This window comes from Lathamus discolor, chromosome 4 (assembly GCF_037157495.1).
Source record: "Lathamus discolor isolate bLatDis1 chromosome 4, bLatDis1.hap1, whole genome shotgun sequence".
Classification (NCBI taxonomy): domain Eukaryota; kingdom Metazoa; phylum Chordata; class Aves; order Psittaciformes; family Psittacidae; genus Lathamus; species Lathamus discolor.
The window spans coordinates 66,050,239-66,070,645 of NC_088887.1; the positions used below are offsets into that span (position 1 = coordinate 66,050,239).

Below are 20,407 nucleotides of genomic sequence, written 5' to 3' on the forward strand. Positions count from 1 at the left end.
AAACTTGCTTCTGTATTCCTGGGTTGTGTTCTTATCCTGCTTACCCCAATGGTACTTGTATGAAATATACATTTACATCTCAGATGAAAATGTTTGGCTTTCTTTTTCCATGGTGTTGTAAGATTCATGGTAGTCACATCGTGACAAATTTTTTCTTTCATTGGTTTTTTTTTTTTTTCAATAGCAGCAATTTCTTAATCTCACTATGTAGTTCACTTAAGTTCTGATGGCTTCTGGAGGAAGACTTTGAGCAAAATTTGTCCCATGTTGAACTAAAATAAGCTGGCTGTGCAGTAATAAAAACTACCTCTTACACCTTTCCTTTCCTTTAGATGTTTTTCTTTACTTTTTTCTGAGCATCTCTTTGGCTAATATTTGCCGTCTTTCAGGATCTCTGCTCTCTTTTCCTTTGATCTTCTTTCATGACTGTCACCTTGCATTCCTTAACCTTCTTGACCTTTGTGCTCTGTTGGCCTTATTAAACTCCCACGTGTCTCTGTCCTTTCACCTGCATTTGATTCTCAATTTCCACTCATGTGGCTCTTGGGTTTTGGCTCAATGATTTAATGAGAGAACATATAATACTGGGAATTTCAAGTAAAAAGCTAACTTCAGAACAAAAAGTATGAAACATTAGTTCTGCTTCAGATTTGCCAGCTTTGTTCCTTGATATGTCATTCTGTTTCTAATCTGATCAGTTGCAATTGGAAGATGATCAGGGTGTGAATTTGGGACTTGAGAGCAGTTTAACACTTCGCCGGCTTCTGGTCTGGACATACGATCCTAAAATAAGGTTAAAGACCCTTGCAGCACTTGTTGATCACTGTCAAGGTCTGTCTAACATTAATTTAATATTTCTGGGGAAGTTATGTAACTTTGAGTGGTTGTGCATGCAAAAGGTGGATATGAGTAATATTACTCCTGTGGTTTTTTAGAAAATTTCAAGTAGGTAAGCCAGGGGGTTTAAGTGAAAACCCGATGAATTATAGTGTTTTGATACACTTAGATGTTTTTGTTGTTTTTTGGTTTTGGCTGTTTGTTGTGGGGTTTTTTTGTTTTTTCTTTTTTTTTAAACTAGAACATGCTTGAGAAATCCTTCAGATTTTAAGCACACGCTTTTCATGCTGTTTTCAATTTTAGTCATCTTTCAGAGAATGTTACACTGTTAAAACCCCCCACTAATACATTATGAAATGGTTGGCTAAGTCTCTTCACTGTGTATGAGTATTTTGCTGTTCCTCTCTAAATCATGGCATATAGGAGTCATTTGCAACCTGTCTGCAGGTTCAAATGAAACAACAAAACTTTACAAACCCACCAGCAGTGGATGGCTGCAAATGCTGAGAAGTGGTGTTGGAGTTGACCAAAACTTTGGCCAGTAACTTACCTATAGGCTATGCTTCTCTCTGAGGGTACTTCTCTGCTGTCTTTGAAAATAAATGGAGATTGTTGCCCCTTGTAAAAAGCATTTGTCATGGTTTAACCAGAAGAATCTTATATCTGTTTTACCTTGATTATTGGAATTGGTAACAAATTTCTTCTACCAAGAAGTCAGAAAGATGTGTTTGTGTATATGTATGCACGCAGAGCATCTAAGAGAGGGTCAGGTACAGTAAAGAAGGAAAATGTACTAAGGCTCCTTTAAGCCTTATTCTGGTAGGGGAAGGAAAGCAGCTTGAAGTCAACCATTGTGTGTGATCTGATGCCTTGAAATTTGCATTCCTTCAAGCACTGTAAAGTAGACAGAATACGGTGTCAGAAAACTCTGCTTGATGCTTCAGTGCAATTAATAATTCATGCCTTAAAACCTTGTAATTCCCTGTCAACATTAAAAAATATACTTTTCCTACATTTTAGAATTGCTGTTTAGCAAGCTATGAATAACGTATGACTAGCTGAAATCAGTGGCTGCTTTATTTTAATGTGGTGTATGTATTCTTTCCTTCACCCATTTCTTTTCCTCTCCCCTATAATCTCACAGGGAGAAAAGGTGGTGAACTAGCCTCAGCAGTCCATGCCTACACTAAAACAGGAGATCCCTACATGAGATCTCTGGTTCAGCACATTCTTGGCCTAGTATCCCATCCTGTACTGAATTTCCTTTATCGCTGGATTTATGATGGAGAGCTGGAGGATACATACCACGAGGTAATGTATGTGATACAATAAATAGCTGATCTTTGTTTGTTTGCTTTGTGGGAGTATAATCTGTGGGAAGCCTAGAGGAGAATTTGAAAAGTAGACTGTGATGGGAATGAATGGCGTATGAGTAAGTAATATATACAATAACAACATGACTCTCTTCATGGAGGCAGTCAGTGTGATATTTGAAGGTTGCAGTGGTGCAGTATCTTGTCTCAGTGAGTCATATCCTGTGTATGTTTAGTAGAGGCAGAATGGTGGTCTAACAATAGATGCTTCTACAGAGAGAGAAAGTCATCTTTCTATCTTTTCTTAGTTAGTGTAAGATCAGTAATGTATGCAGAGTTCTTTGTAAGTTATTAGAATGCAAGCCTTGTATTTGAAATAAAGCATATTCTATTGTGACTACATACTGTTATCCTCAGCTTCATAAATGGCTTCCGTTTGTCATATTGGGTAGAAGAGGTTTACAGTTCCAGAGTTCCTCTATAAACTCTCTATTTTGTTATGACTTCTGTAACAGCAAGTTCTAGTAACTGTCCTTTTTCTTCCATAACACTTTGTTTGTGCCTTTTTAAGCTCTCTGGATTATTTTTCCTGTCTGCAATCAGTACAGTCTTGTTAAAGGGACATTTTTTGGATCCAAGAAACCAAAGGATCATTTTTAAAAATGAATTGAGCCCTTCTGAGACACATCTGGGTGACTTTGAGTGTGAAATATGCTGTCTGCCTTCTGAAACTGTCTATCTGGGGCAAATTTAAAATGAGTATTAATATCACTCACAGCTGATCTTTTAAGGTCAACATTAGAGACTTGTGTGAATTGCCTACAAATCTCTATGGCTAGCATGAAATAGACTTTACTTGTTTTCCCAGCTGTTCCTCAGATATGTGAGGTGGTCTCTTTTGGGGTTCTACATCATTCACTAGCTTTCAACTTTGTTTAAAAATGTGTATGTTCATTGTAAGAACATTCTTAATACTGGAGATCACTGTTGGACATGGCTACAATTTTCATACCATTGACAAGGTTTTTGAACAAAGACAATTGACTGTACTTAATGGAAATGGTATTTGGGGGCAGCGAAAAATGTCCTTGTTGAAAAATGGATATTTTGTTTGACAGGATGAGGACAGAATCAATACACACATCATTTTAACAAAACTAATCATGTATTTTTAGTTTCTTACTAATGAATGTATTTTCTTGTATGGAGTTGAGAGACTTGAACATTTGATCACCAGTTCAATTGCAGGTTTTCTTGGTCTTGGGTTTTTCTCTGCTATTCCTCAGTTGTCCTTTCCAACCATAACTATTCTATGATTCTATTCTATGATTCTATGTGTCCCTGCCCGTGGCAGGGGGTTGGAACTGGATGATCTTTAAGGTCCTTTCCAGCCCAAACCAGTCTGTGATTCTGTGATTCAGTTTGTGAATTCTGCATGTGTAAAAATAGAAGGAAATCCAGAGGGACCTGAGTAAAAATAGAACCAGTAAAATAAAATTATATTATATTCTGAGCTTTATCTCCTATGCTAACTGTATAACTAAGAAAATGCCATATGCTTCTGTATGTTATAGTGGATGTTTTACAGCTAGTACACTTTACCCTGAGTTAATCAAGGTTTTATAACAAACAGATGAGATTTCTGAGTACAGAAATTAAATACTAGGGGAGAGAGTTTACATTTTTGTTCTTAATATTTATTTCAATCTACAGTTTTTTGTAGCTTCAGATCCTACAGTTAAAACGGATCGGTTGTGGCATGACAAATACACTTTGAGGAAATCAATGATTCCTTCTTTTATTACAATGGAGCAGTCAAAAAAGGTATGAATTCAAAAGTTAATCTTCTGATAATTTGTTCACCCTGTGCTGCTGTTTCTGTTAAAAAAAAAAATGGAGGCCAAATTTAAAAATAAATAATAGTCTTAAGAATTTTAGAATTGTGTGCTGAGGAAGACTGGAAGACTCTTTCTCCTTTCAATTCTTTAACTGATAAATTTTGTTTAAGGAGATTTGAAGGGGGTTGGGAAGAGGTTTGTATTTAAAACCGCTCTGTGTTAGCGTATGAGTCCGGGACTGCTGTGGTTGTCATCGTGAAGCTAAGATCACAGAAAGGTGACAAAATACCCTGTTTTGGTGATTGTGATTTTGGTGATTTGCATTTTTTTTTTTTTTTGTGGTTTGTTTGTTTTATTGGGGATTTTTGTTTTGTTTTCCTTTACACAAGTCATTTTTTTTTTTTTTTTCAGGTCCTTCTAATAGGAAAATCCATAAACTTCTTGCATCAAGTTTGTCATGATCAGACTCCATCCACAAAGATGATTGCTGTGGCAAAATCTGCAGAGTCGTCACAAGATGGTAGAGTATCAGTGTTAGTCAGTTTCCTCCCTTTGAACTGAGTTCTACGATAGGTGGTTTAGACTGTAAATTGACATTTTGGATAGTGAGGTGGAAAGGACTAGAAAAGTCCCACCTGCCGTAAAACATAGGTATTTTAATAGATACTTGTATTTTACACACGTGTAATTTTCTTACTTTGGTAGGTTTGCTGGGTGTTTGTTAATGTACTAGGTTTCTGAATGCAAACATTTGGGAAGCAGTCTGCCTTCAGCTGGCTTTTGTTGAGAAAGCTGGGGTGTGAGCAGGGATGTTCTTGAGTGCTGCGGTAAGAATTTGGTACTTGTTACTTCTCATCAAATATACTTCATTATTTGATTCCATAATAGTACTGAATTAATTCTGTGATAAAAAAACCTAAATAACCAATCAGTTGCAAGTAAGAAAATAAGCAGTAAAAAGAGTCAGGACAGAAGCCTTTCTGTAAATACCCTCTACCACTATGATCTGGCCAAAGAAAATTGAATATGTGGAAGGTTAGTAAAATTATATCTTTTCTGTTATTCCTGCACTCAAATGTGACCTTATTATATATAACTATGAAGCTTGGTTTTGTGGATTGTCACATGTCTGTTGCTTCTGTTCTCTGATTAATCTTGGGTTAGTTTTTATAGTAACTTTTCACAGCATGGATTTTTAGCGTGAGTGCCTCCATGAAAAATGTTCTAATAACAAAATCCCATTCATATCCGCAAGAATTTTTCATTTAATAATTTGATTTTTGTACCATGTATGATGCTTGCCTAGTCAAAGATGAGCTTAAAGTGCAGAGAAGGGTCAGGATTAAGTGAATAAGGGCTGTAAATGCATTTGAACCATCATCTCACCAGCCGTTCCTGAAAAAGGAAAAAAACATTCTTTTGCTACACTACTTCCACCACTTTACATAGTGCTTGTGGCCATGCTTTTCCAGTATTTTTTTTTCATTTGCACTTGTTTCTCTCCTTGATTGAACGGAAGATCTGCACAAATACAGGTTCCCTGTTACGTGGGGAGTGAGCTTCAAAGCAAGTACGCGATCTTAAGTGCTGAGAATACCCATTTCAGACAGAAGTGTAGTTTTAGAAGTGGATATTATCAACTATATCTGCAGTGTGCTGAAGACATGTGGAGCTTATGGTCGGCACCCTAAATGCCTCACAGTATTGCACTGCCTTAATTCTGCACAAAACTGCTGTTGTATTCAGGGCATTTTACCCATTCAATCCAGAAAGAACATTCTGTGTCAGTGATGTTGGAAATGCATGCTGTCATCCTTGTTTGTGCCATCTGACAATATTCTGAGAGTCCATTCAGATAATTATTTATGCTAAGATGATGGAAGCTAGGATGCCAACCTGAATACTTTTTCTCATTTTAAATCAGAATGTTTTATGGGTTTGGCTGTATTTTTTATTTCTTTAATTTATTTGCCTTGGAACCTTAATTTTCATGTTTCCCCAGTTTCCTTTTGAACTTCACAGGGTACTGAATGAGAGTTAGGAAAACTCAGGGAATGTCATTGAACCAGACGTTGTAAGGTTTCCCTCATTAAAGAGTGACTTTTATAGCCACTGTTTATTTCTTCAATGTAAAAGTACTTTATTAATTGAGACTGAATCTCGTCAGAACATGAAACTTGGTTTTAATTTAAAAAAAAAGAAAAAAAAATCAGTTGAAACTAATCCTGGAGCAGGGAGTACAATGTCGTATACTAATTTGGTACATGAATTTTCATTTTTTTACCTGTAGAGCAATAGTTATTCAGTTAAAAATCACTGGAAGTGGGAGTATATCCTTTAATGCTTGGGAAGCTTTGAGTCTTAATAGTTGGCAGTCCAGTATTTAGAGTTTTGCTCCATGTTGCCTGAAGAGGTCACACTTCCTGCTGTATTGTAACTGTCTCATTGCAGTCCCTTTCTTGATAAGCTTGTAGTTGTAGAAAAGAGTCAAATACACTTCCTAGTAAGAGGCAGTGTCCTACTTTCTGCCCCCAAATTGCCATGTATTAAAGGTGAAGAAGAAAACATGAGGATAACACAAGCATATTCCCTGCTTTCTTATTCTGACTTGTACTTGGGAATTCATTTCTGTTAAATGTTCTTACTGATTCTTTGATTTCTGCACACACACATATGCACACATACACATACTTAGAAGTGACTTTTAATTTAGATCCCCCCCACTGAAAAGCTTTTCCCTATGAGTTTAGAGCTCCTTCAAATTATTTGATTCTGTAAATTGCAGTATTTCAGCAAGCTTAAAAAAGAAAAATCACTTTCTGTGTAAAAGTGATGAAATAATGTGAGCTCTTATTAGAAGGTACAAGAGCTGGGCAGAGATTAAAAGCAATAATGTTGATATATGGGCTGCTTTAGACTTGCTTTTCCTTTGGCTATGTGTTCTGCTTTTGTATAATACAGTGGATCAGAATAAATAACAATTTATCTTCTTGTATGTTTCAATTCCAAAGTTTGTTTGCCTCCATTTTGGAAAACTTACTAATTTTGACTCTTTCTGGGTTTTTTTTTATTTTTTTTTTTCTTTTAGCTGCTGATTTGTTCACAGATCTGGAAAACGCATTTCAAGAGAAAATTGATGCAGCTTATTTTGAGACCAGCAAATACCTGCTGGATGTTCTCAATAAAAAGTACAATTTACTGGAACATATGCAGGCCATGAGGCGATACTTACTACTCGGTCAAGGAGACTTTATCAGGCATTTAATGGATTTACTCAAGTAAGAGAGTAGGAAGGGTAATTGTGTTAAATTTATGGTGCTTGCAAATGTACATGATCAGCGCGGAAACTGTTTTGCTTTTGGAAGAGGACCCTTTAAGTATCTTATTATTCAAAGATTTAATTGAACAACTTTTATATTCTATTTTACATCTAATTTCTTTGACCCTGAGGCTGAAACTTTATTCTTCCTTTTTGGTAGGAAGTATATATGGTACCATTTCAGATTGTCTTGAAAAGTTGGACTAATATAGATACCTTTGCACTGACCCTGTGACAGCCTCACGGATGTTAGCACTTCTCTCACTCCTGTCAGCAAGTTTAAGCAGAAAAGTTCAGTTGCCTTTGATGTCACTAGTTAATATTGCTGTGAATGTTAGGCTTTTATATTTTGGAGGTGTTTGGTCCAAAACATTGTGTCAGCACCACTCAATGCATTTTTTAAAAGTTTAATTGATGCCTCACCAGTCTCTGTTTTAAGCAGTCTGGTGCACCCACAACTGTCAGTTTCAGGTTTTGAAATATATTTGCAAGCTCACTGGTTTTACATGATGGTGCTACTGACGACACTTAGTCCATCAAAAATGTCCTTTATAAAGCTTTCCTTTGTCTAGAAGGCTTTGTAATAGACCTTTTATTAACTTGCTTGTGAATCAAAATCAATATTGTCTGGTGACACAACCATGCTTTTTAAAGTGAAAATTACTGCGAAGCAGAATAGATTTGGATTGTGGAGTCAGTATTACATTTGAGGTAGCAGCAGTGAGGGACTTTCCAGTACTGGTCATAGGGGAGAGTAGTAGTGCAGGGTACTTGTATGTTGCAAATCTTTAGAAAGTTTAAGTTACCTAGAGGGTGTGGGTTTGTGTGATTCTGCCAGCACTTCTAAGCCTGTGAATGGCCGTCAGCAAGTTTCTCAAAACTGAAATTAAATTATTGGTTTGATATATTAATGGTGCAATCTGGCTCACTTTAGATATGAATGCAACTCAAATTACAGAGTAGTTATGCTAGCAATCTTAGTAATTTTAGATTATTGGCATTAAATGAGGATAAAGTTACTCCTCATGCTGATGTTCAGATGTATATCTGCATATTAATAGACATATTCTGCTCAAGTATTTTGGTCGTTTATTTTCTTTGTGGTTAAGACAAAGATAATATGAGAGGTTTTGAAAGTCTGTCAGAAAGTGTTTTACTGTGTGTTGCAGTTATTACCAAATTGTTGCTGCAGAATATCTCGGTAATGTGCCATAACTGTTTGTTTCATAACCACCAGGCCAGAGCTCGCACGACCAGCTACAACTTTATATCAGCATAATCTAACTGGAATCCTTGAAACAGCGGTGAGGGCAACTAATGCCCAGTTTGATAATCCTGAAATTCTCAAACGATTGGATGTTCGACTTTTGGAGGTCTGTTGCATGATGGTGACTCACCTGACGTCTTTATGTGTATACATGCAGAAATCTATATGAAAATTTTCATATGTGTATATATTAAATACATTTTCCCCCTCCCTTTCCACTGAAGTCTACTTTGAATTATGTAAACTTAATTTAATGAGTCTTTCCTTCTTTTCCCACTTCCTGCCTGTTGTCTGTTTGTATTTCAAGCTGTGGGTTTACAGCTGTTTCATTGGCAATACAAAGTTAAGCATTTGGGGTCTAACAGTAAGGGATGCTGGTGGGCCCAGTCTGAGGCTCTGCAAACAGCTCATACTACTGTTGCCTCTACAAGAATCTGGGGATGGTTTCTTTGTCACCAGTAATTTACAAGGAGTGAAGCAATTTAAGTGCTTTTTATGAAGGAGACCTCTGGTAAGAAACTTAAGTTCATAAAAAAGCTTCAGTCCCATTGGTGGGAGTTCACTGATGAACTGTAGCATCTAAAATAAATCTATACCTTAGGTTGAGTCTTGCCTAAGAAATTTTCCTTCCCTTTATTTCCTTTACTGGCTCCAGTAGAAAAACATTGACATTACCACATCAGCATTTGAGTGAGATGAATCCCACCCTTGTGTCAAACTTTGATTCATTTTTGCTTAATCTACTACTTTCAACAAGGATCTGTATCTCGTATTGATATGGATCCTTTTTTTTTCACAGGCTGTGGAGGATGGAAGTGTAAGCAAGAGCTTGTTTTCAGTATTACTATGCTCTGATTATACACTAAAATAGTGTATCTTTTTAATACAGGTATCTCCTGGGGACACTGGATGGGATGTTTTCAGCTTGGACTATCATGTTGATGGGCCAATAGCAACGGTAATGTCATATACTGGTGTCTTTGAACGTCTCGGATACTGAATTGAATTGCTAATTTTTAATATTTTTTTTTCGATTGAAATAACCTTCTTTTATTCTGGAGTGTGCGATCAGAGAGACTTTTTTTTTTCATCTGAGATGCACCCACTGTATAAACAGTTGAGCTAAAAATCTCAATTCTTATAAATTAACCATGAGTGCTGAAAAGCTACATTTAAAACAATAATTACTGAAAATCAGTAATTCATTTGTTCCAGCAGAGATTTTAGCAAGTACTTAATAAATGGAGTGCTCCTCTTCTCCCATCATTACTATTTTGTAGCTACTAATTTGAGATAATTTGCAAGGAACTGAAGAATGTATTTGAGGAGAACCTATTTGTACTATCAAATTAAATTTGATAGGTAGTGTTCATTAGAACTACTGAGAAAATAACTGCACTATCGATCAGAATGCATTTAGCTTCTGTAAAGAACCTCTATTTTTTAAAAAACAGGACATCAAAATGTGAGTCTGACCAGCAGAAGGAATTTTCATATGTAGTTCGGAAAGAGCACAATGTTTAGGTTTTGTCACGTTCACCTCTTCTTGCACTTCCTGCAGTGCCTTGTGCCGGCTTGAATATTAGGTAACTCAGTTCAGCCCATGAGGGGGAATCTTCCCAAAAGCTCTGGGTTATACAGGGTTTTTGTTTTGTCCATAGTTATTAATAGACTGTGTGGGTCAGATAAGATGGACTGTGATGAGGTTCTTGGTCCTTCAGAATATACAGTAAGTCTATTAAATTTGTACTGTTATGCTTTTTTTTTTTTTTTCAATTTGTAGGTATTTACACGTGAGTGCATGAGCCACTATCTAAGAGTATTTAATTTCCTTTGGAGAGCAAAGCGAATGGAATATATTCTTACTGATATATGGAAAGGGCACATGTGCAATGCAAAGCTTCTGAAAAGTATACCAGGTGAGAGAGGCCCAAATGGATGACACACTTGTAAACTGGATTTAGATGACTACATCTTATTTCAAACTGTTAAGAGGGGAGGAAAAGGTCTCTTGGGACAGATTAATTTTATGTTTTATTGCTCCTCTTGACTGACTGCTTAATGGCAGATGATGATGAAGATAAAATAACATTGTAAATGGAAGTTTCCTGTTCGTTCTACTTAGTCCTTGCTTGTGATTTTTTGTAGCAGTGAGGAGATAGAGCATCCCATTCTGGAAGAATACCCTTACTCTTCCATCACCTTTATTCATCTTCGTTGTTAACTTCCTATCTGTAACTTGTGTCTCCCTCTTTCCTGTGCTGGAATAAGTCTCACACATGCACACTTCTGAGTTTACTAGTTTTACCTTCACTCATTCCTTGTGCTTTTGTTTAGCTAAGAACAGAGGAGGCTAAGAAGAGAAACATGTTTGAGAAGAAATGGGAAAGCTCTTAATTATAGTGGCTCTAGTGTATGTCTAATGGACTGGGACTTTTTGATCCTGTTTCTCAGCTGAGAGTATAAGTCGTATTTGTGAGCATCTGTACTGGCTCACTCTTGACTTTTTATACCTACTTACATTTCTCTCAATAAAAAGAATAATTATTGGAGGTTATGCTTCTTTATGGCATAGTAATATTTACAAAGATATATTTATGTATTTATAGTAAGGAACTGTTTGGTGGGTGGGAGTGGACACCTTGGCCTCAGAAATTCCCTGGGAAACAAGCTTTTGCAAAGTCTGCTCTAGTGTACAAGGCTGATCTCTGGAACTGTCATGATAACTTCTCTGAGATGGGGTTTAGTTCACTGTCATTTCCTTACCCCAAATAAGTGCCTGTTTGACTTGAAACCAATGGCCTATTGTGTTCTTGCTTTCTGTTCCTTATGAGACTAACAGTTAACAGATTTTATTCTCATTGCCTGAGGGTCTTCAGGCAGGACCTGTCTCCCATTGCTAGGGTTTTATTTGTTCCTTTGTTCTCAGGAGGAAGTTTGGGTTTTCTCCCACCGCCTCCTGGGAGGCCTTTCTTATGCTTTGCCATAGAGCAGTGTTTTGTAGGTTAGTTAGCTCAGTTGCTTGTCACCTTTAGGTTTGGCTATGTTTAAAGTAACACAGACATTCAAAATGCTGGCCAAGCTGTTAGAGTTGTTGTTGGCAGAAGGAGCTGAGCGTTGTATTTCTTGGTTTGTACCTCTGACATGTTTAGAAAGACCTGTACTGCCTTCTGCCTAGAGGGACAGGAGCTCTTTTTGCTCACTGCCATATCTAAGTTGGAAGCTGTGAGTAGAACTTTGTCTGAAATAGATGGAGAGTCCACCCCAGCGCCATTTTTTTGAACAAGTAGTAGAACTGACTTTTATTTTTACTCTTTCCCTCTAAAATAGTACCTTGCCATTCCAGTTACAAAGCACCAAATGGAAGACAGTATCTGATAGGAGGAAGCAGCTGCAGGGTCTTTTGGTTTTCAGCCACACAGAGGTAGCATTGACTTTCAAGGATAACTTTATTCACAATTCCTGAAAAGTCTTAACAGTCAGGGATTTTAGTGCTTTAAAGGAGTACTTCTAGACAGCAGTGCCAAGCTCGCTCTTTTCCTATCAGGGAGAAGAAACACAGATGTATCCAACTCACCAATGCTGAAGTATTTCTGTTGTTTAGCCAACCCTGGAGTTTGTTTTTACTGATCTTTTTTAAAGTAGATGCAACATAATGTGTTAGAGATAGTTTTCCTGCAAAAACATAAGAAATGAAGAGCAGAGTATCCTGTAATATTTTTCAGATCATTAGATATTCCTGTACCATCCCAAGATATAAAAATGTAGAATTCCTTTTGTAGTAGTCTCATATCTTGTCTGCAGTGGCAAATTACTTTGGCAGGTTTTTAGAAATTATGTCTTCTGTCTGGATATCTTCCTGATTCCAGAAGGCTGAGTATCTTCATTCCAGAGAATTTTTCAGGTTGATAGTAATCTTGATACTACCCTTCCACGACAGTGGTCCCCTCTCTTACAGGTGAGCAGCTGATGCCATTAGTGATTTGCCTGTTGGTCTCTGTTGTAGATCAGGGAATTGAACCTGGACCACATGAGCCACAAATTACCTACTGCTGTCAGAACCACCCTCTCTTTTGGTCTCAGTGTAGCCAAGTAGTGCAAAAATACACTCTGTGTTTTAAAAGGCTGATGGTAAGAGGTGTGAGAGGCCCCAGAAGCAGCTGCAAATCCGTGGCCTCAGATTTTCAACCAAAAGAACACATGGGACATTAACTGTATTTTGATCTCTTGAGACTGAGAGGGTCTTTTACACCTGTGGTTCTCAGCAAGCTTCCAGCATTGTCTGAGCACACGGTGTCATCTTTGGCTCACATTTTCTATGAGGTTGTGCAATGTTCTTTGCTCATCTGCTGCCAGCCAGTGTTGCTTCTACCATCCAAGATTAGTGACTGTTTTATGGAAGTATTCTGTTCGGTAGAAAAAGCTGGTTTGATGGCTCTGCCTGTCCTTGCAGTCTTTAACATGTCATCTCTTTGGATTTTTTACAGAGCTTTCTGGGGTGCTGCATCAGTGTCACGTTCTGGCATCAGAAATGGTCCATTTCATTCATCAAATGCAGTATTACATTACATTTGAGGTACACTCTAGCCACCTAATCAGTTGCTTAAAAATTAAGTACTTTTAATATTCTATATGTGTTGTGTGTCTTAAATTTCAAAGAGCTTGTTGTCTAGCAAATCAAAACAGCCAAATCCTGAATCATTGCTCCAGGTGCTTGAATGTTCGTGGGATGAACTCTGGAACAAGGTCCAACAAGCACAGGACTTGGATCACATCATAGCAGCTCATGAAGTTTTTCTAGACACAATCATAGCTCGGTGCTTGCTGGATAGTGATTCCAGGGTAAGACTTCTCCTTTGCATTAGGTTGTATCTTTGTGGTCTTGACTTAAATGTTAGGAATCACCTTCTCTTATGTTACAGAAGCAAGGGGAAAAGTAAATTTTCTTTCCCTGGTAAAAGACCTTATTATGGTAGGCTCTGTACATAATCCCCAGCACAGATGCTGATCAGAAAACTTGTTGCAATGTGGGCCAGTTGCTTTTGGTGCTAAGAAGCTGTGTGATCATGCAACAATTGACATAGGGCTTTGCAAAACAGTCTGTCTAGCTGTGTGTAAAAAGGCTTAATTTACTCATGTTCTGAGGAATGGTAGTAAATTAGAAACTTTTGCTGTACAACTGTTTCATTGTTTTGTTGCTTAACTGTCTCACAGGTACTTCTCAATCAGCTTCGAGCTGTTTTTGATCAGATCATTGAGCTCCAGAATGCCCAAGATGCAATGTACAGAGCTGCTTTGGAGGAGTTGCAGCTGAGGTTGCAATTTGAAGAGAGGAAAAAACAGCGTGAGCTTGAGGTATGGTAAGAATATTACTAAAACATGAAAATTAATAGAGGCAGATACACTTGTCTTTTGATATACAGAAGATTTTAGGTATCATGTAGAGGTACAGCAAAAGTTGAGATGTTGTTGGAAAAAATGTTAAAGTCATCAGCAATAGCTAGCAATTTCAAACAAAACTGCTGAATGGTGTTTTTCATTACTCTCTTGCCCAAAACCTCTAGGTTGGTAGATTCTCTAGGGAGCTTTGGAGGATGAGAAATCTAGGGCTCTTTTAGGAGAAGGAAATAGAAGAGGTTTTAATATTCAGAACCCTTTTGCAGAAAATGTCATAGCTCCATGCCTGCCTTCCTACTGTCAGCCTGTGGGACAGGCAGTGCTCCTGTGAGACTCTCCTGCTTGCTTAACCTCAGATTCCTTTTGTGTGCTCTACCAACCACCGAGGGGACTGACAGTTTCAGTGTTAAGAGGCTCCATGTTTGGCTTCCTATGGCAGTGGATGGTTTGTATAAATGTGGTTCAGTTGGGTAGAAATGGGCCCAATTAGCAATTTTTATCATGTGATGCTTGACCTCTTAACTTATTTGTTCTCTCTGTAGGGAAAGTGGGGTGTAACTGCATCAGAAGATGAAGAAGAGAGCAGGAGGATGAAAGAATTTCAAGACTCAATACCCAAAATGTGCTCACAGCTGCGAATACTCACTCACTTTTACCAGGTGCCACTTAGATTTATTTTTTTTTTAAATATGGATGATGAGCTTTGATATCTAGAAATAAAATACTGAGTAGGTGCAATTTCTGTATTCGTGTGTGCAGCTTGTTGATCTTGGTTCTTAATTTTTTGCTTCTTTACTTAGAAGCCTGTATTACTGTTCCTCAGTAGACAGTAGGTTTTGTGATCATGTATGTTCCCGTGACAAAGGGGAATAGTCTCTTCATGTACCTTCTTCAGCAGCAGAAGTAATAGCTATCTTCTGGTGTAATCTGAAAAAAAAAAAAAAAAAGAATCCTTCTGCATTCCATTTTTTTTTCTCACCATCTTTGCAAGTCACTGCTATTAAAGACTACAGAAAGGGTCCTTATTAAGGGCTTAACACTTAAAATTAAGTGCACTGAGATGGGTAAACTGTTTGGGTGAATCTGCACGGGCTGTCTTCTTCAATGGTAATTTTTCTGTCTTTTTCTTAATGTGTTATATCTAATTCTAAAAGCTCCCATTCACCAGAAAATTCAGCTTTTAGATTTCAGGGAAGTGTAGATTCTGAGCTTTGATGCAACAGCTTCAAATCTGGGAGGAATTTGCTCCTGGCTCCAAGTATTGCAGTTCTCCCTTCCAGAGGAATATGGAGCCAAATTAAGTGCAGGTTGTAGTTTTTGTACCCTACAGGATTGCCACAAGTTGCCAATGTAGCTTTTGCCTGTTTGAACTTATTCTTGCTGGACCCTACTTTTTGCGTTTTTCATGCATTTTCCATGAAGGACTTCCCTGGCCATCCTTGGTCATCTTTAGAAGTAATGGGGTGCTCTAGTTATGGGTATGTTCATGTTAGTATTTAGTGGAGATGAGGAATGAGCTCTTCAAGTGAGTCTTCCCATGCTCCCAGAGTGCTCTTCATTCCTGCATGCTATGGAACTTCTGCAGCTGCTTGGCTAGAGCCGAACAGGAAGATGGGCTCCAGAAGCATGCCTTCCACATGCTGAGTGCAAGTTTCACTTAAGAACCGCTCCAAATGCGTAGAGTCTAGCTATTAGGTCTGTAGCACTGACTGCCCTAATTGGCAATTACTCTGCTGCGCTGGTGTGCTGCTTGCTGCTGTACAACCTACATCAAATACTTTATTTATGAAGTGAGCAGTGGTCTAGTACTGGTCTGGCCTGCATTTGAGATGCAGCATGGACACAAGGTGAAGTCTCATGTTGGCATTGGTCAGGTCTTGAATGATGTCCTGGCCTGGGGTCCTGAATGATGGGGCTGGCCTGGGAGGGCCAGGGCAGCAGCACAGCGGCAGGTCCCCTGCAGGCACCTTCAGTGAGACGGAGGGTGCCAGAACGGCACAGTAGGGGTGGTTTGAAAGACAGAGCTGTTTGCACTGGAGACTGATGTGCACGGCAGACATTTGAAGATAGTGAAGCTCTGGGATTTTGCAGAAAGAATGAATCCATGATAACTGGTTTGCTAACAGTTGGGTATAAATGCTTGTGCTTGCCCTTTCTGGATTTCCTCTGCTCATTGCTAGGCCTGGGCACTACCTGGCATCCCTGTGCAAAACACAGCAGTGATATCTCTTCGGTTTTTCTTTCTCCTTCAGGGAATCGTCCAACAGTTCTTGGTTCTGCTGACAACTAGTTCTGATGAAAGCCTTCGGTTTCTTAGCTTTAGATTGGACTTCAATGAACATTATAAAGCCAGAGAGCCAAGGCTTCGTGTATCGCTGGGCACTAGAAGCAGACGAAGCTCCCATATGTGAAACAACTGCGAAGGACTGCACCTCGGTATCCGAAGGATGTTGAACCTCTTGTTGGACAAGGCAATCAGTGTTGACATAGTACCACCAAATTGTGTGTGATCGGTGTCTACCATTTCTGTAGGCAACATGTTTTTTGGTCATGTGATTGTGTGACACTGTATAGCAGAAAGCAAAAAAAAGTAGGGTTTTTTCTACACAGACGTTTCTAGAATTACCAGATAAAATGGGCTGATAAAACCTCTTCCAACCGACTTCTTAAACCATCCTTTTAAAAAGTTGCCAATTTAATTTGAAGCTTTCTGAGCTCTCTCCACTGTAACTTATATCTGTGTCAAGGAAATCACATCTTTTGTTTATAGAAAGCACCCTTTCCTTTTTTAACAAGAAAATAAGAAGGTTATTTTTTCTATATGTACTTGTTCTATTTGAAGAGAGCTTTTGTTAAAGCCAGCAGACGAGGACCCAAACCTAATGTCCCTGTTAAGAAGCTATACAGCATTTCTTTATGCTGATTTTTTTTTTTCAGTGTTGTGATGTGTTTGATTGTGTGAGAAACTTTGTATCAGGAGACATAAACTTCTATTTAATTTTTTGTTGTTTTCAAACTTACACTGAAATGAAAAAATCTAGTAGGGAAATTCTATGGTTACTGTACAGGAGAAAACTATAGAAGCAGAGCAGGAGTGTATTTGTTGCACATAAGATCTAAAAAATGAAGTTAAAGCCTCAGTACTGTTAAAGGAAGGTGTTGGTTAAGATTGAATTGAATGAAATAATTGCTATTCAGAATAGGATGTGTAGAAGCAAACTGACTTGGCTGATGTTGACTTCATTCTTTTCCCTTCCCTATTTTTTCATTGTAAATATTTATATATTGCTGTCCAGATGTTGGGGAGAGGGGGACTCTTCTTTTGCAAAGTTGTCATTATATCAGGTCATTTATTATGTTCCACAAGTGCAAGCTTAGAAAAATAAAAACACAATTATCTTTCAAACAAGTATTTTGCTTTTCGTAACTGAAAGATTGTGATTTTTTCCACAGGGTAAGAAAGGAGAAGCTTCTGGTTATTCTACAAATCCCTACCCATTATAGGGTTTTTATATGAGTCTTATCTATACTTAGGGTTGTATGGAATTCATTGATTAACAGTTACCCTCAGATAAACCATGTCTGTGGCCTCTTTTGCCCTTACTCTGCTTGAACCGTCAGGAAGCAGAGGCACCTCCCAAGCCATGCAGATGAGGCTGCTCTCAGTCATGACAGAAGTGAACTCTCATCGTGGGGACGATGCACCCACTTACAGCTCTGGACTAGCAGGTTTGGTTCTCTGGACATGAGGTTTCCTGTTACTGTGCAGGCCTTGGAGTGCTTGCTTTTGTTAAGTAAAACACACAAGGCTTTTACCCCAGTGTTCTTCAGGGACCTGCTGGTGCAGCTACCTTCATGAGGGTACTTGCAGGCAGCTTTTCAGTTATAAGAAAATATGGACTCTGAAACCAGTGGTACTCTGTGTGCCGAAGGAAAGATGAGGGATGCCAAGATTGGCATCACAAGGTCACGAATCACTTGACAGGCAGGAATATTCTGGTTTTGTGGGTGTGGTGAGAGCATATTGTTCTTGTAAAGTCTGAAAGAACTACAAAGCTTCTATGATTGGGTTTTGGCCAAAACTGTTGGAAAAAAAAACCCTACCTGTATGAGCACTCTTCTGGCCATTGCCTTGAGACTGTTACATGATCCCATGTATTATCAGACAATCCACAGACAGAGAGGTAGCATCCAGTGTCAGAACCAGTTCCAAGTTCTAGGACAAGTTCCAGAGGAAGGTTTGGTTCTGTTTGCTGATAAAATGAATCCACCAGTACACAGGAAACCTGCAGTAGCGGCTGTGTTAGGAAAGATCAATTTGAGGTGATTCCGCAGAAACCCATCAGTATGGGAAGAGTCCTTACTGCTGCAGGAGTTGCTCTGTGACTGCCAGGCTAAAGTGGATGTTCTGAACACAGGGCCTGAACCTGAAGGGACCTTCCACTGTCCTCTGTGCTCCTCACTGTATGAAGACCAGTGTTTTGTCCCTAAACCCAACAGCTGTCATGTTTATTTTAGTCTTCATGAGTTTGGTAGCTTCTGGTCCTACAGGTAAAATTGATGAGTTGTGGTGTAGCAAGCATAGCTTGAGGAAGCCAGCGCCTTCTTCTCAATTAGGATTGATCAGTGAAAAATACATACCAACAAAAAGGTGTATCTTTGTGATTGTCTGTTGGCTCTATACTGTTAGAACCGGATTCTCAGCAAGAGAGTGGATCCAAAGTAGAGCAATGGGTACTTTAAATCTTCCTTTGGGCTTTGAAATAATTTACAGCAATGTCATACTAAATTATATGAGAGCACCAACACATCAGAGCAGAAAATTATGACTTGAAGCATCAATAAATATTTGAAAGGTGATTTCGAATCACTTTTCACTTTCCAGCTCTGCAGTGGCAGTGTATGGAAACTGTTCCTGAGATCTCCAGTTTCCCAGGCAATGGCATCCATTCTTCTCTTTCTTGGAGACTGCTTTTCCTGCGCCTGCACCTGGAGAACAGCCATCACCCCTCTCAGACCCTTTCTGACTGTCAGGCTGCTAGGAAGGTTCTGAATCCCTGGCGAGAAATAACTGGACCAGCTCTGCTGAAAGAACCCCTGCAAGTGGATGGGAGCAGCGATGCTATCTTTTATTTTTTATGTCCATTTCAGCCATTTTTTATTTTTCCTTTTGTGGATTTATGCTTTACCTTCACCTGCAGGCTGAGTCTTCCCTCTTTGGGGCACTGTTAGCATTACCTAGTGCTGCTTCTCTGCAACCCAAGGCATGGCTGTCGTGGAAGACTTCAATATGAAGGAGGACACTGACTTCATAAGGCTCTTGCAACAGAAGTGCCAACAAAGCTGTCCACAGTTACCTGCAGTCCAGAGTGCTGTCCCTAGAAAAGCTTCACTGCACAGAGCAGCCATCCAACAAAGAATGCTGGGAAAACCAATTCACTCTTTTCTCTTCTTCAGCAGTGATTTAATCAGGTGACCCAAAGGCAATTTTGGAAGGAGAAAGTGTGGGGAAGTAGTGGGGTAAGCAGATTAAAAGGGACAGTTGTGCAAACAGGGTGCTGCTCAGTATGTTTTTCTAGCCTTGCCCTTCACCTGATGAGTACAGCCTGCCCTGTCTTCTTACTAAATCCCTTTTCCTGGGTAGGATGGGTGTCTGAGTGCAGCTGCTCAAGTGGGATCACAGATGGGAGGTGTGCCTACAGTGCCAGCAATTGCAGACACCAGTGAAAAGGACGGGTGCATCTGGAGGTGAGAGATCCAAGGTTCAGCTGCTGATTGGGATGTGTGTGTATAAGCCCAGCTACTGAAAACATCCACATTTGTACCATGAGCCTTGCAGAAGGTGGTGTATTCAAGGAGTTGATGTTGGACAGACGTGTCTGCTCTGCTGGCCCTCATATCTGAGGCTTGAGCAGCCTAAATGTCAGCATGAACAGCTCCTCTATGGGAACCTGATGGAGTGCCCCGTGCCAGCCCATCCTGTGTGCCAGGGCATGGGAAGAAGGAAACCTTCCAAGGATGGTACCTGTGCAGTGCAGTATGGGAAAATCCATTCAGATTCCATCCTGTGCTCCACAAAAGCAGGGTGCTCAGCATCTGAATGGATATAAGGTTTGCTACCCATATTCGTCTTCTTATCCTATTTATATTCCTGATTCTATTCTGTCCTATTAAACCAGCTATTTTGTTAAGCTATTTGTTGTCAAGCCTTTCTTATTGAGATCTAGAAGAACCTTGCACACTCTCTGTCACTGACTTCCTGGTGCAGAACAACATTGTACTTGTACATATTGTTCACCTTTTTTTATATTATATGTTTAGTGAGAGATAGATTCCCACTAATATGGGAATCTACATGTACACCCTTCTGAGCCAGAGAGGTGAGCAGGGTGAGGCCATTGGTGTTGCCTGTGTTTTTGTGGCTGCTCTCTGTGCC

General features: G+C 39.1%; 1 protein-coding gene across 1 annotated transcript in view; it reads left to right on the forward strand.

The window, feature by feature from the left end:
• Positions 1–17,380, forward strand: part of TUBGCP3 (tubulin gamma complex component 3) — a 53,229-nt gene extending 35,849 nt beyond the window's left edge. The window contains exons 10-22 of the mRNA XM_065677903.1: positions 699–831; positions 1,982–2,148; positions 3,864–3,974; positions 4,400–4,508; positions 7,077–7,266; positions 8,545–8,680; positions 9,464–9,532; positions 10,358–10,493; positions 13,062–13,150; positions 13,285–13,416; positions 13,789–13,929; positions 14,514–14,630; positions 16,224–17,380. Coding sequence (XP_065533975.1) covers positions 699–831; positions 1,982–2,148; positions 3,864–3,974; positions 4,400–4,508; positions 7,077–7,266; positions 8,545–8,680; positions 9,464–9,532; positions 10,358–10,493; positions 13,062–13,150; positions 13,285–13,416; positions 13,789–13,929; positions 14,514–14,630; positions 16,224–16,382 — 1,689 coding nt within the window. The 3' untranslated portion in view covers positions 16,383–17,380. The remainder of the gene's footprint in view (positions 1–698; positions 832–1,981; positions 2,149–3,863; positions 3,975–4,399; positions 4,509–7,076; positions 7,267–8,544; positions 8,681–9,463; positions 9,533–10,357; positions 10,494–13,061; positions 13,151–13,284; positions 13,417–13,788; positions 13,930–14,513; positions 14,631–16,223) is intronic.
• Positions 17,381–20,407: the final 3,027 nt, after the last annotated feature.